Here is a 13,844-nt window from a genome sequence, read left to right on the forward strand (position 1 = left end):
AGCATAATGTTCTCAGAGGTCATGCAAGTTGTGGTGTGTGCTAACACCTCATTCCTTTATATTTCTGAATAATATTCCATGGTGTGGAGATACCACATTTGTTTATCTATGCATCAGTTGATGGACATTTGGATTGGTTCCACTATGTACATTTGTGTACAAATTTTTATGTGGATATATGTTTTCATTTCTCATGAGTATATAGCTCTATATTTAACACTTCGAGGAACTGCCAGATTGTTTTCCAAAGCAGCTACACCATTTTATTTCCCCCCAGAAAATATTCATAGAAGTTGGCTGTCCCAGGGAGGCTTAAAAATATTATTTTTGGTTTCTGTATAAAGACATAGTAATACTTATAGTACTTGCTAGTTAAAAAAACACAGAACTAGGTTTTTGGGTTTTTTTTTTCTTTTTTTTCGGTACGCGGGCCTCTCACTGCTGTGGCCTCTCCCGTTGCGGAGCACAGGCTCTGGACGCGCAGGCTCAGCGGCCATGGCTCACGGGCCCAGCCGCTCCGTGGCATGTGGGATCTTCCCGGACCAGGGCACGAACTTGCATCCCGTGCATCGGCAGGTGGACTCTCAACCACTGCGCCACCAGGGAAGCCCTCAGAACTAGGTTTTAAATATAGGTGACCCTTGAACAATGCAGGAGTTGGAGTGCCAACCCCCAAGCAATCGAAGATCCATGCATAACTTTACATTCCACCCTCCGTATGTGCAGTTCTGCATCCGCGGATTCAACCATCCAGGGGTCATGTAGTACTGTAGTACATATTTATTGAAACAAATCCACATACAAGTAGACCCACACAGTTCAAACCCACATTGTTCAAGGGTCAACTGTACTTTAAAGGAGCAAATTTTATGGTATATAAATCTCTCTCAATAAAGCTGTTTTTAAAGTTGGGGGGCGTCACTTTAAGATTAGGTCACAAAACATGGGAACTTGTGTCTTGCTCAATCTCTCACTCTCTTGCTTGCTGGCTCTGATGGAAGCCAACTCCTGTGCTATGAGCTCCCCCACAAAGTGGCCCACATGACAAGAAACTGAGGGAAGCCTCCAACTGACAGTCAACAAGGAACTGAGGCCCTCAGTCCAACAGCCCACAAGGAAATGAATTCCTGCCCACAGCCATCTGAGTAAACTTGGGAGCAGATCCTCCCCCAGTTGGGCCTTGAGATGACAAGAGCCCTGCTGAGGCCCTGAATGCAGCCTCACCAGAGACTCGGATCCAGAGGTCCCAGCTAAGTTGAGTCAGATTCCTGACCTACAGAAAATGTGAGATAATAAATGTTTTGTTGCAATGAATGATTTCCTATGCAGAAACAGATAACCAGAATATCATTTTATTTTTCTCTGAAATGTCCAGATTCATCCTACTTGGTAACAGCCACACAGCAAATTATTTAACAATCAATCCTTTGACCCAGAAATAGACAGCTACCTCGTGCTCGGCGAGGAGTGCTGAGGGGATGGCCATTGGTTTCACACCAGCCCAAAGGAAATATATCCATGGATTCCACATTCACAATAAATTCAGGTATGGGTTTCTTAGAACCTGTTTAGATTTAAAAAAAATTTTTTAAAGACTATTAAATAGCTTTCTTCATAAACTACTTTCTAGACAATGTTCTAGTAGACAGTGTTCTACTGTTGCAATAATACAGACACAAAGTCTCTTAAGCAAGTTCCCTTTACACAGAAGTCATACTTTTTCATGTGTGACAAACATTAAGAGAAAAAGCAAACTGTCCCCCAAGCGTAACTGTATAAAGACCAAAACAGGTAGTCAATGTACAGGGTGACCCTTAGTTAGGGAACAGCAAATAAGCACCTAGAACTACCAGTAATATCATTCAGATGGTTGACAAATATGGTCGTCAATCCCACGAAATAACTGGAAAATAAAAGGCAAACGTTATAGTTCTACTCAATAAAAACATTACTTCTGGTACTCAGAAACAAGCCAGAAGTTAGACTGGTGGGCTCAAGTCAGAAAGTGATGTAAACAAAGTTGCTCAGCAGGGGTTGCATAAACATGTACATCCAATACTGTCCTTGACACCTATGTTAAAGGCCAATTCTACAAACCGGGAACAACAGTAAGGACCGAGTCTGACTACTCAGCAGTGAAAAAAAAGAAACCCAGGCATAGTTAGCTGTAGTGCTGAGTACTCGCATACTACTTTCTGTCCACAAACCTGTCCCATCACTGAATATTACTTTTAGCATAATATATCTTTTCAATTTTACATACTTTTTGGTTCTACTGGTTGGGGGCAACCAAAATATAATCTCTTGAATAAGCTAGTTACTAATGCTCATGCTCAAGTATTTTGGTCACATCAAAATATATGCTATTTAACTTGTATTTTCCCGTTCAAGAAAACAGGGGGCCATATAAGTGAAGGCTTTTATTCATATTCATTTCCTAAAATTTGAAGGTCAAGGACAGGAGGATGAATTTTTAGCTCAGAGTCTTACATTACAAATTAGAAGTCTCTGAACAAGACCCCTATTTAGCTAATCAATTAAGTTTAACAAGCCACATTACAGGGGTAAACAGGAAGGCAAAGAAGAGTGGTCAGATGAAGGCTTCTCAGGGGTGTTGACGCTTACCCTCCAACTGGAGCCACAGGTAGGAGCCTCTCACTGCAGTAATGGTGGCAACGCACACTTCTTCAGGGAGAAGAGGGTTCACTGCCTCAAGCTTCATGTTCTCCTTAAATTCATGCTCAGAAATTGACTAGAAGATAAATTAATCAAATACATACTCAGTATTAACTCACGTGCTCATCTGAGAGAACTTTCCAAGTAACAGTTAATCCTAGAGCAACTCCTCCATTCCACACCCCAGGGTAACTGTCCCTTTCCCTCCCTACAGAAGATAAGATTTATCCTCCAGAGGGTAAAACAACAGATCCCTGGGCAGGAGGACACAGGAACTACTGAGGGCATGCATGCTGTCCAGAACAGAGATTAGCATGTGGAATGCTGAGGCCCAGTCCCTGCTACTACCCTCCATGCGAGCAAATGGAAGAGACTTCTTGTGGCAATATGAAGCACAAGAAGGAACACATAAAGACATGGATTTAGGTTTCCCCAACAAATGGCCAGACAGATCTTACCCAATAGGGAAGTTCAAGGTTGACAAGCCCCACCCACATGCTCAGAGCTTCCAATCAGCTTTTTCTTTTAGTCTCCCATTTCTTAAATATAAGCAAGCAAATTCCACCAAGGAATTACCAGATATCTAAACATATGAAAACTAGAGACCAAAACAGACAAAACAAGCAACTTGGAGAAAACAGATTATGTAAGAAGAAAACTCACAAAAGGTGGGGGTAATTAACATCCTCTGAAAGATGAGAAAAACTATTGCATCTTTAAAATAAGAACAGTATGTTATTAAAAATATTCAGAAATAGTTTTTAAAAAGTAAAAATGTGATATCAAAAATTAAAAACTCAAAATAAGGGTTGAAAGATAAAGTTTAGGAAATCTTCCAGCAAGCAAAGCAAAAAAAAAACGCCTAAGAAACAGGAAAAGCGGTGGGGGTGGGGAGGGTGCGGCAAAATTGGAGGCCTGGTCCAGAGGGCCACCAAAATGAGAATTCCCGAAGGAGAAGAGAGAAAAAGAAAAGGAAATCAAAGAAGAGATCCAAGGGAACTTCCCAGCACAGAGAGGCGCAAGTTTCCAGAGAGAATGTGCTCTCCACGCCCCAGCACATGGGTGAAGACAGTCCAAGCCATAGCTTGACACTGAAAGGGAGTGACAAAAGAGATTCTATAACTTTCCAGGGATAGAGAAAAGGGCAGGTCATATATGAAAGATCAAGAATAAGAATGGCTTTCAACTTCTCGATACCAACACTATAAGTAGAAAACAACTGAGGTTTTCAAAATTCTAAAGTGAAATAACTTGCATTCTAAAATTCCACATTGAGCCAAACGATCAGTCAAGTTAGTAGAGTGAACATATTTTCAAACACCAAAAGTCTACTAACACTTACATCTCTTGCATCCCATTTCAGGAAGCTACTGAGAGACAGGCTCCATCAAAACAAGGGAGTAAACCAAAAAAGAAGAGGCCATGAGACATATAAAACAGGAATCCCAAGTCCTAAGAAGAAGGAGAAGCAATTCCTTGGGTGACACAGCAGAGCAGTTTCCAGAATTAAAACTACATGGCAAGCCAAGACAGTAACCTGTCTAAAAAGAGGTTGCTAAGAGGGGTGTCTCTAAAAAATATATATTAGACATGACAGATTTCCTGATACGCTAATAGTTTTGAGAATCTACTGGAAGGTGTGGGAAGAACTAGTATTATAAGCAAAGAAAACTAGGCTATGAAAAACAAGGCAATTATTAACTTGAGGACAAATAAAAGAAGAAAATAATCGTAAAATACTATACTGCTAATCTGTGAGTAACACCTAAATGCCCATGATAATGTAAATACTCAAATTCAGACTTAACCGAGAATTGTAATATCACTCTAATAGGAAGAGCAGATAGGTAAGACAGAGGAGAAAGGTAAGGTAAAATAGCTAGATTACTCACTTACTGTAATACAGAATTGAGAGACACATCTAAAATTAACTCAAAAGATAGCCGCGAATTATAAGTGAGGAAGTATAAAGATGAGAAAAACAAACAGTGAGAAGAATAGGAAGTGAATACTTCTGGGAAGGGAAGCCATGGAAAGGGACAGAGCAGGAAACTGTTGTTTTACGTTCTAAGCTTTTTACTGCTGTTTGGCTCTGTAAACCATAAATAAATAAGTTTAATAATTTTCTCTCCTTAATATTTCATCATTTTTTCATATCAATGGACCATCAAAACTAATCATAAACTAAAATTTTAAATTCACATGATTTCAGCTAATAAAAAAAACCAAATTGATAAACTGTTAAGCTAATTAAATTAACAAATTAACTTCCGCAGCAAATGAAATTTTCCTTGGACCATTTTATTACAATCAACGAGAGGCGTTTTGGGGTTGCATGAGAGAACTGGCTTCAGAGTAAACATCATTACAGCAAGGGAAGCACAGCAGTCCCCAGCAGCCCCGAAGCAGTGGCCCTGAGGGGACAGGATTCTCACCGGAGGGAAGCACCTCTGGGGAGCAGCTTCAGCACCACACTGTTTGAGGTAGTCGGCCCAATCAAAGTCCTGGCCTGGGTAGCCTAGGTAGGGACAAAAGAGCAATGATTCACACCTCACATGCCTGCCTGGCTTTGCCACTCTGCCAGGTGTCCACCCACAACTTCTAATTTTGCTAATTTGAGGACTTCGATCATTTTAGAGAGGGGAAATAACACCCTATTAAATCCAAAGTATTAATTTTATAAAATAGAGCAACTCTGGATAAATTTTTAAACTCACACTTCAAATTAGGCATTTATTTGAACAATATTTTATATGATTAGTTGCTGACAATTTACCAAAAGAATTTACGACAGTTATGACTGAATTTGATTTGTGCTAATAAATCCCACCTCTAAAGGAGAGAGACCCAGGGTCTAAAGGAAAAGAGCAACCTACAGCACTATCTAATCGGTGAAGACTTTTTTCTTTCGTAAAGCTATTCCCTTAAACATGTCTTAGCAAGTACTAATATTCCCAGCACAGGTTTCAGATTCGTGTTCTATAGAATCTCAGTGCTCTGTAAGCTGAATCATGAATTCATTTCAGGAAAAAAGCTGAGCTTAATTCCCCGCTTAAGCCTACAGGTTCTTGGCAGAAGCCCTTCTAACCTGACACCCTGATGGCACCGGCTCTGTGCAAGGAGCTGGACTGAGTCTGGCTGCCCCGCCGTGTCTGAGCTCACCTCCGCTCCCCAGAGCTCAATTTACCACAGGCACAGAGCAAGCTACTCAAGAGCACACCAGCCTACAGCCAAACAGCCCATGCAGTCACCTCCTCTGCCCACCTCAGAGTGGCACCATGTTCTCTCTGCCTCCCCCTCAATTCCTGACAGTAAATTAACTACCATTTTTAATTACATAATCTACTACTTTCCTTCTACTGATATTTACAAAGACAGCTGAGTTGTCTACAACAATGCTGAGAGAGGTGATATCTTTAATTTTTTTTTTCTTCTCATGTAATGGCAGCAGGCAGGATAAGGAACTTGGGATGTTCAGAGCATTCCTGCAAAGCAAGAACTTGCTCCTGTAGGTATGTCCCCCCAACCATCACCACCAGGCAGGCACTCCCACTGTCTGTTCACTGATGAGGGAGAACCTGGGGGGTTGTTACGGTTTTCCCCTATTTACTCATTGAAGGAACTGCCATTCTCACTTTTGCTTCCCCCGTGACTAGACCAATGCCTGGCTCAAAGCAAACATTCCACAAAATGCTTGATGGATGAATGAAGGCTGAACGGAAGACAAAGGTTCAGAGTCTGTGACTCTTATTAACAGAAAAGAGCACTTCCAGCCCAGTGTTCCAGCAATCACCATTTAGAAAGTGAAGCTATGTTTTACTAAGAGCTTACCAATAAAGTATATACACGGCCAGTCAAATAATCTGATTTGCTGACATAAAAATCAGATAAACACCTTACACTTCCAGATACTCTAAGTTAAAAAAATACCTAAAATTTCAGCTCAAATAAGTCATATTTAGTAACCTTGATTAAAGGGTCAAAGATTAAATTTTGCAAAGTTGCAAACATGAGGAAAATGAGTTGCTACCTTCCTACTTACAGCCTGAGTTCTACTTTTGACCATAAATCTCCCTCTGAGGTCCAAAGAGTCTCCCTCTAAGAGGAGGCCCAGAAACCTAAAAATCAGTAATCTACCTCCTAACTCTGGCTCTAAGGCCTCTTCTCATAAATCAGCTCCCAACACTCATTGCATCCTACCCTCACCCCTGTTGCCTCCCAGCAGACACAGATGGAATGAACTAAGGAAGCTGCATGGAACCCCAGGATGTTATGAAGATATTTATCAAGGTAGTAGGACATACTTTATTTACTAGGTTTCTTTTCTTTTTTTTTTTTCAGTATGCGGGCCTCTCACTGTTGTGGCCTCTCCCGTTGCGGAGCATAGGCCCCGGACGCGCAGGCTCAGCGGCCATGGCTCACGGGCCTAGCCGCTCCGCGGTATGTGGGATTTTCCCAGACCGGGGCACAAACCCATGTACCCTGCATCGGCAGGCGGACTCTCAACCACTGCGCCACCAGGGAAGCCCTAGTTTTCTGTTTTTTAAAAAAATATTTATTTGGTTGCACCTGTCTTAGTTGTGGCAGGCGGGCTCCTTAGTTGTGGCTCGCCAGCTCCTTAGTTGTGGCATGCATGTGCAATCTAGTTTTCTGACCAGGGATTGAACCCGGGCCCCCTGCATTGGGAGCGCAGAGTCCTAACCACTGTGCCACCAGGGAAGTCCCTATTTACTAGTTTTTAAGCTTAATTTATAACTTTTAAATATGTAGATACTGGAATATAGGTCTTTGTTTACTCTTGTCTTGGGCCCCCAAAACATTAAGGACAGGATTGGGTGTGAGGAGAGAGGGGGACAAAAGATCCAGGTAAAGCCATCTGATAAATCTCATTTTGAAGCAAACAAGTCAGAAAAGAATGAATACACACCAGGAGGGGGACTGATGTGTAAACCATTCTTCAGACCCCACTGCACAGGGAAAATACCAGGACTGTCAGCATGACACACGAAGGATCGCTGTGCACGATTCTCTGGTCGCAAATCATCCATTTCCACCAGAAAATACTTCTCATCAAAAACCTGTATGTATGATTTAACACATAAAATAGACAAATTTTGATTTTTTAATTGGGGTATAGTTGCTTTACAATCTTGTGCTAGTTCCTGCTGTACAACGAAGTCAATCAGCTATATGTGTACATATACCCGCTCCCTCTGGGACCTCCCTCCCACCCGTCCCACCCATCTAGGTCACCACAGAGCACCAAGCTGAGCTCCCTAAGCTATACAGAAGGTTCCCCCTAGCTGTTTTACACATGGTAGTGTATATATGTCAATCCCAATACGTGTATGTTTACGCATGCGTGCGCACACACACACACACATCATTTCCTTGGCATAGCTGAACGTGTTACAAAAGTTAATAGCCACATTAATAGTAACATTAAGTGTTTTTTAATACTACTACTAAGCACTCAGTAAATGTTATCTCTGTGTCAGGCACTGTTTAAGTACTTTTTTTGTATTAATTCAGCTTTAATCTTCCTAACACTCTAACGAGGTACCATTATCAACCCCATTTTGCAGAAAAGGAAACTGAGTTTAAAAAGCAGTTAAATAACCTGCTCCATGTTACACTGACAGGACGAAACAGAACCTAGATTTAAATCCAAGTTGTTGAGCTCCAAACAAAGCTTAGTTCAGGCTCAGTGAGGGGTCAACTACACCAGTTTATTAGATCAGATCCTAGCCTAGTTTCAAATGCCAAAGAGAAGGTTTTATTAAACTCCCCTGGCTCCTTACCACCTACCCTTCAACTTCAGGAAGGACCTTCTGATTCCACTGCAAGTTCAGAATCCCTTCTTGTTCTTTTTTTCCCCCTCCTTTTGTGAAGTTACTCTTTTTTTTTAAAAAAAAATAAATTTATTTATTTTGTTTTATTTATTTTTGGCTGTGTTGGGTCTTTGTTGCTGCACGCAGGCTTTCTCTAGTTGTGGCAAGCAGGGGCTACTCTTTGTTGCGGTGCATGGGCCTCTCACTGGGGTGGCTTCTCTTGTTGCAGGGCATGGGCTCTAGGCGCATGGGCTTCAGTAGTTGTGGCTCATGGGCTCTAGAGCGCAGGCTCAGTAGTTGTGGCACACGGGCTTAGTTGCTCCGCGGCATGTGGGATCTTCCCGGACCAGGGTTTAAACCCGTGTCCCCTGCCTTGGCAGGCAGATTCTTAACCACTGTGCCAGCAGGGAAGCCCCCTTCTTGTTCTAAGAATAATCTTCTTCTAAGGTAAGGAAAATTTAAATCTCAACAGGTCAGACGATTTAGTGTCCACATAACTATTCCTCTTGTCACACGTGACTTTTGGTTCTACTTTCAGTAAATGGGCTTCTGCTCTACTCTTAAAACGAAATCCTCTACCTTATGCCTCAGTTCTAGTTACTGAGTAACTGGGCCTTGACAACCTGCCCAGGTCTTGTGGTTACTTCTAACAAGAACCTCGCTTTTGTCAGTCTTCCAAAAGATTAAAGTCTGGATCTGGAATCCATGGCTGGAGCAATCCTACTGGCAGATCTTGTGACACTAATCAACTGTTCCCCACACATCTGCTCACCCAACGAGCCCTGCACCTAGCTGGACACTGATGACACTGCCTGCCTCCAAACTTTTCAGATACCGTGGGCCACCTGCCGCTTAAATCTCCTCTATAGTTATGTACAGCCAGGCCTGCCCCAAAGAATGTGCAGCCCACTACTCTGGTGCCCAGGCTTTGGTTAGCTGGGGCAGCCAAGCTCTGACAAAGGAATGGGCCACAAAGAACCAGACATTACAAATGTAAAATGTGCACAGAACTAATTCTAGCCTCACAGCTTAGGAGAAACAATGGGTTGGATTAGTGGAGTTTGAAGATTAAAACACTACCAATTTCCTAAACCAGTCACCCTGACAAGAATTCTTACCAAGAGAGTTGCCTCCATTTTACCTTAACAATTGTAGCAGGAGAGATCCCAAAAGGAGACCAGGGATCCACAGCTTCCAATTTCATATTTACAGAGAATGAATGAGCGCCGATCACTTGTTTATCCTGAAATGCAAATGCCAACAGGGAATAAAATATAGTATCTGCACATTAATTTTATACTCATATATAGCTGAATACTACTCTTAATTAAAATAATGGAACTGTCCAGCTTCTGGTAAATAATCTAATCCTATAATTGTCTTCCCAGCCTGGAAAAAATTATTTAGGAAAAAAAAAAAAACCCCAAAGGAAGCACTCCTACTCTCTACATTCAGAACACGAGGGTCATACAGAGAAAAAACAAGTTTATTTTATAACAAGTCAAGGCTATGTAGTTAAGAGTAGAAAAGAAAAGACTCAAAATGCTTTAAGAGCGCTTCGGGAAAAAACCTGGACTACTTTTAGGAAAAAAGGATGATCATCATTCTCGCTAGCCTTCACACCTCTTCCCTCCTTCAGGCATCACAGCACTCTCACTGACGCCAGGGATTATTTTATGCTTTGCAGCTCCCCCATATTGCTTTACTCTACTGTGAGAAGATAAGTACCTATCTACAACATTTTTGTTTTTACCTTAAATAAGTAAGATGGTAACGGCTCTTCCTCCTCCTCTTTCACTTTGGCCAAGATCTCTTGCCACTCAACTTCAGTTTTCAGATGTCTGATGGCTTTAGTTAAAACAAGACAGGATGCTTTAAGTGATGTGAGAACTGACACATTTTATAACTGCTCTGAAACCATTCACATAAAAAAGTCACTTTCCACTGGGAAAAGGAAGGGGTTCAAGCCCACTTATACCATCTTTATTCAGAGAACCTATAACTTTAACTTCAGTACCTCGTCTCCTCTGTTCAGAACCTGGGTAGTGGTTTGGTGAAAATATCTACAGTAAGATCATAAGGATTGCTGTTGTCCACAAAATAATATAATATAGCATCCAAATTGGGGCACATAATAATGAATGTAAATTGATTCAAACATTAACTCCTGTTTTAATATTATTGGGATATCTTTTAATCAACAATTTGCTTTGAACTCAAGACCTGTCCTACTCCTGTAACTATGTACATGCTACCTAGAGAATTTTTCTTCAGTTTTGGTAACGGATCAGTATGAGTTGGGGCAGAAGTTAGTAAAAGTTGGAGCAGAAGGTATATCAATACGTGTGGCAAATTACTAAGGCAATAAAGCCAAAAAAAAAAAAAAGGCATTTAACTACTCCATATACATTTTTTCAATATCTCTATTATGTAAACTAACAAAGGCTTCCATAATATGCAGAATAATGTATTTTTCAGTCTCATAGATATTAATAAAAATATAATAAACAATAATGTAATATTAAAAGAAAAATGTTATATTGCTCCTCACCTGATGGGGGCTGAAGCTCATATCCCTGTTGAGCAGCCCAACCAACATGATGAAGAAATGGATCCAAGTAATACAACCAATGTTCAAAATTATCAGAGCTCTCAAGTCCTTCATAACGCAGCTTCAGCCTTCCTCCAATGTTGTCTACTACAGTAACAATCCAAGTACTTAAAGATTCCTGGAAAGCTTGACATTCCAGCCTGGAACCTGGAGCAATGAGATCTAAAGGATTCCTCCCATTACGGAGCTGTAGGTAAAAAAGCAAAATGATTATATAAGAGAGGTAACATAATATTTTTAAAATCAAGTTTTAAATGAACTCAAATTAACCTTTATATTTTTACCCATTCAAAGCTAGTGGCACTGAACTGCCTAATATCATACAAGTCTCTACAGTATTATTTCTGGTGATATGAAAATATTTATCTTAAAGAAAGATTTCTGTCTCTAGGACTATATTACAGTTTCATCTAGAAAGAATTTTTAAAATATCATTACTTAGTCTCTGTAAAAGCAAATATGATCATCATTTAAAAAAAAATCAAATATGACAAAAGTCAAAATCCCCCACAATCCTACCTCCAGGAAAGAACCACGATAAACGCTTTGGCATATACTCTCTGAGAATGGGTTTTCTACACACAAGTCAACATCCACCCGTGTCTAGCTTTTTCTCTTTTGTATTTTTTGAAAAATGTATATTGTTTTTCAATGTGTGTTTGTCACTTAATATTTCATAGCTATCTTTCTATTATAGCACATATAAATCTCCCTCATTCTTTTAATCTGTTTTATTGACATTATGTATTATACATGGGCAGTAATTTATCCACTTATCTGCTGATGGCATTTCAGTTCTGATTTTTTTACTCATTTCACAACGATGTTCTTATGAATGCAATGAGTGTTCTGATTACACTGAGGGAAAGGAAGAGTTTAATTCTCACTCTCTAGATACATATTAAAAGCTAGAAAAAAGAATAAAAACAAAGGCTGATTCCAATATCATCACTTAACCATTTCTTAATGTTCAAACTTACATTTTTTTCCTAATAAGAACTGCTCAGACTTCCCTGGTGGCACAGTGGTTAAGAATCTGCCTGCCAATGCAGGGGACACGGGTTCAAGCCCTGACCTGGGAAGATCCCACATGCTACCGAGTAACTAAGCCCGTGCACCACAACTACTGAGCCTGTGCTCTAGAGCCCGCGAGCCACAACTACTGAACTCGTGTGCCACAACTACTGAAGCCCGCATGCCTATGGCCTGTGCTCTGCAACAAGAGAAGCCACTGCAATGAGAAGCCTGCACACCGCAACCAAGAGTTGCCCCTGGGCAGCAACAAAGACCCAACGCAGCCAAAAATAAATTAATAAATAAATTTATAAAAAAAAAAAAAAGAACTGCTCTATGACACTTACATATTCATATACATGCAAAAGAACACATGAACAAATGAAGGAACACATTCACAGCTAAAGATAAGAACAGCAAAATCAAGGTCAATGTACTGCAGGATACTTATTAATTCATTTGTTCATGATTTCATTCATTCATTCAAATGTTACTGAGTGTTTAGCCGGGCCCAGACTAAACGTAATTAAATGAGTCAGAGCACAGGCATACATCTGAGATATTGCAGGTTCAGTTCCAGAGCACTACAATAACGTAAATATTGCAGTAAAGTGAACCATACTAATTTTTTGGTTTCCTAGTGCATATAAAAATAAAGTTTAGGGCTTCCCTGGTGGCGCAGTGGTTAGGAGTCTGCCTGCTGATGCAGGGGACACGGGTTCGTGCCCCGGTCCGGGAAGATCCCATGTGCCGCGGAGCGGCTGGGCCCGTGAGCTATGGCTGCTGGGCCTGCGCGTCTGGAGGCTGTGCTCTGCAACAGGGAGGCCACAGCAGTGAGAGGCCCGCGTACCGCAAAAAAAATAAAATAAAAATAAAGTTTACACTATATTGTAGTCTATTAAGTGTGCAACAGCACTGTCTAAAAAAAAAAAGCACATATCTTAATTTAAAAATACAAAACAAAAACCAATTACAATAATAACATCAAAGATCACTGATCAGAGATCACCATACAAATATAATAATAATGAAAAGTTTGAAATATTGTGAGAATTACCAAAATGTAACACAGAAACACAAAGTGAGCAAATACTGTTGGAAAAATAGCGCCGACAGACTTGCTCAAAGCAGGGTTGCCACAATGCTTCAATTTGTAAAAAATGCGGTGTCTGAAAAGCACAATAAAGTGAAGCACAATCAAATGAGGTATGCCTATATAAAATATAAAGATCACCTAGAAACAGAGTGTTCGCCAATCAAGTTTAAAGAGGAATTGTGAATGGATCACAGAATTAAATATAACAGTTAACACTATAAAACATTTAGAAGAAAATATAGGAGTAAATCTATATGACCTTGGGTTAAGCAAAGCCTTCTTAGATAAGACTCCAAAAGTACAAGCAACAAAAGAAAAAGATAGATAAATTGGATGACATCTAAATAAAAAACTTTTGTTCTACAAACAATACCATGAAGAAAGTGAAAAGACAATCTACAGAATTGGAGAAAATATTTAAAAATCATATATCTTGATCTAGACTTGTAATCAGAATTTATAAGGAACTCTTACAACCCAATAATAAAAAGATAAATAACCCAATTTAAAAATGGGCAGATATTTCTCCAAAAAAGCACATAGAAATATGCTCAGTATCATTAGTCATTAGGGAAATGCAAATCGAAGTGAGATATTACTTCACACCCACTAGGAT

The 13,844-nt window shown here is 40.2% G+C and overlaps 1 protein-coding gene across 5 annotated transcripts in view; it reads right to left on the bottom strand.

Moving 5' to 3' along the window:
* Positions 1-13,844, bottom strand: part of SFMBT1 (Scm like with four mbt domains 1) — a 128,141-nt gene that overhangs the window by 16,238 nt on the left and 98,059 nt on the right. For 4 of the 5 annotated variants that reach the window (XM_079933327.1, XM_079933324.1, XM_079933325.1 and 1 more), the window contains 7 exons: positions 11,059-11,305; positions 10,261-10,355; positions 9,649-9,750; positions 7,604-7,754; positions 5,112-5,194; positions 2,626-2,752; positions 1,451-1,564 (listed from right to left, as the gene is read on the bottom strand). In XM_079933327.1, coding sequence (XP_079789453.1) covers positions 1,451-1,564; positions 2,626-2,752; positions 5,112-5,194; positions 7,604-7,754; positions 9,649-9,750; positions 10,261-10,355; positions 11,059-11,305 — 919 coding nt within the window. The remainder of the gene's footprint in view (positions 1-1,450; positions 1,565-2,625; positions 2,753-5,111; positions 5,195-7,603; positions 7,755-9,648; positions 9,751-10,260; positions 10,356-11,058; positions 11,306-13,844) is intronic. The other variant, XM_079933328.1, reaches the window with a different exon arrangement.

This window comes from Stenella coeruleoalba (genome assembly GCF_951394435.1).
Source record: "Stenella coeruleoalba genome assembly, chromosome: 10".
NCBI lineage: Eukaryota > Metazoa > Chordata > Mammalia > Artiodactyla > Delphinidae > Stenella > Stenella coeruleoalba.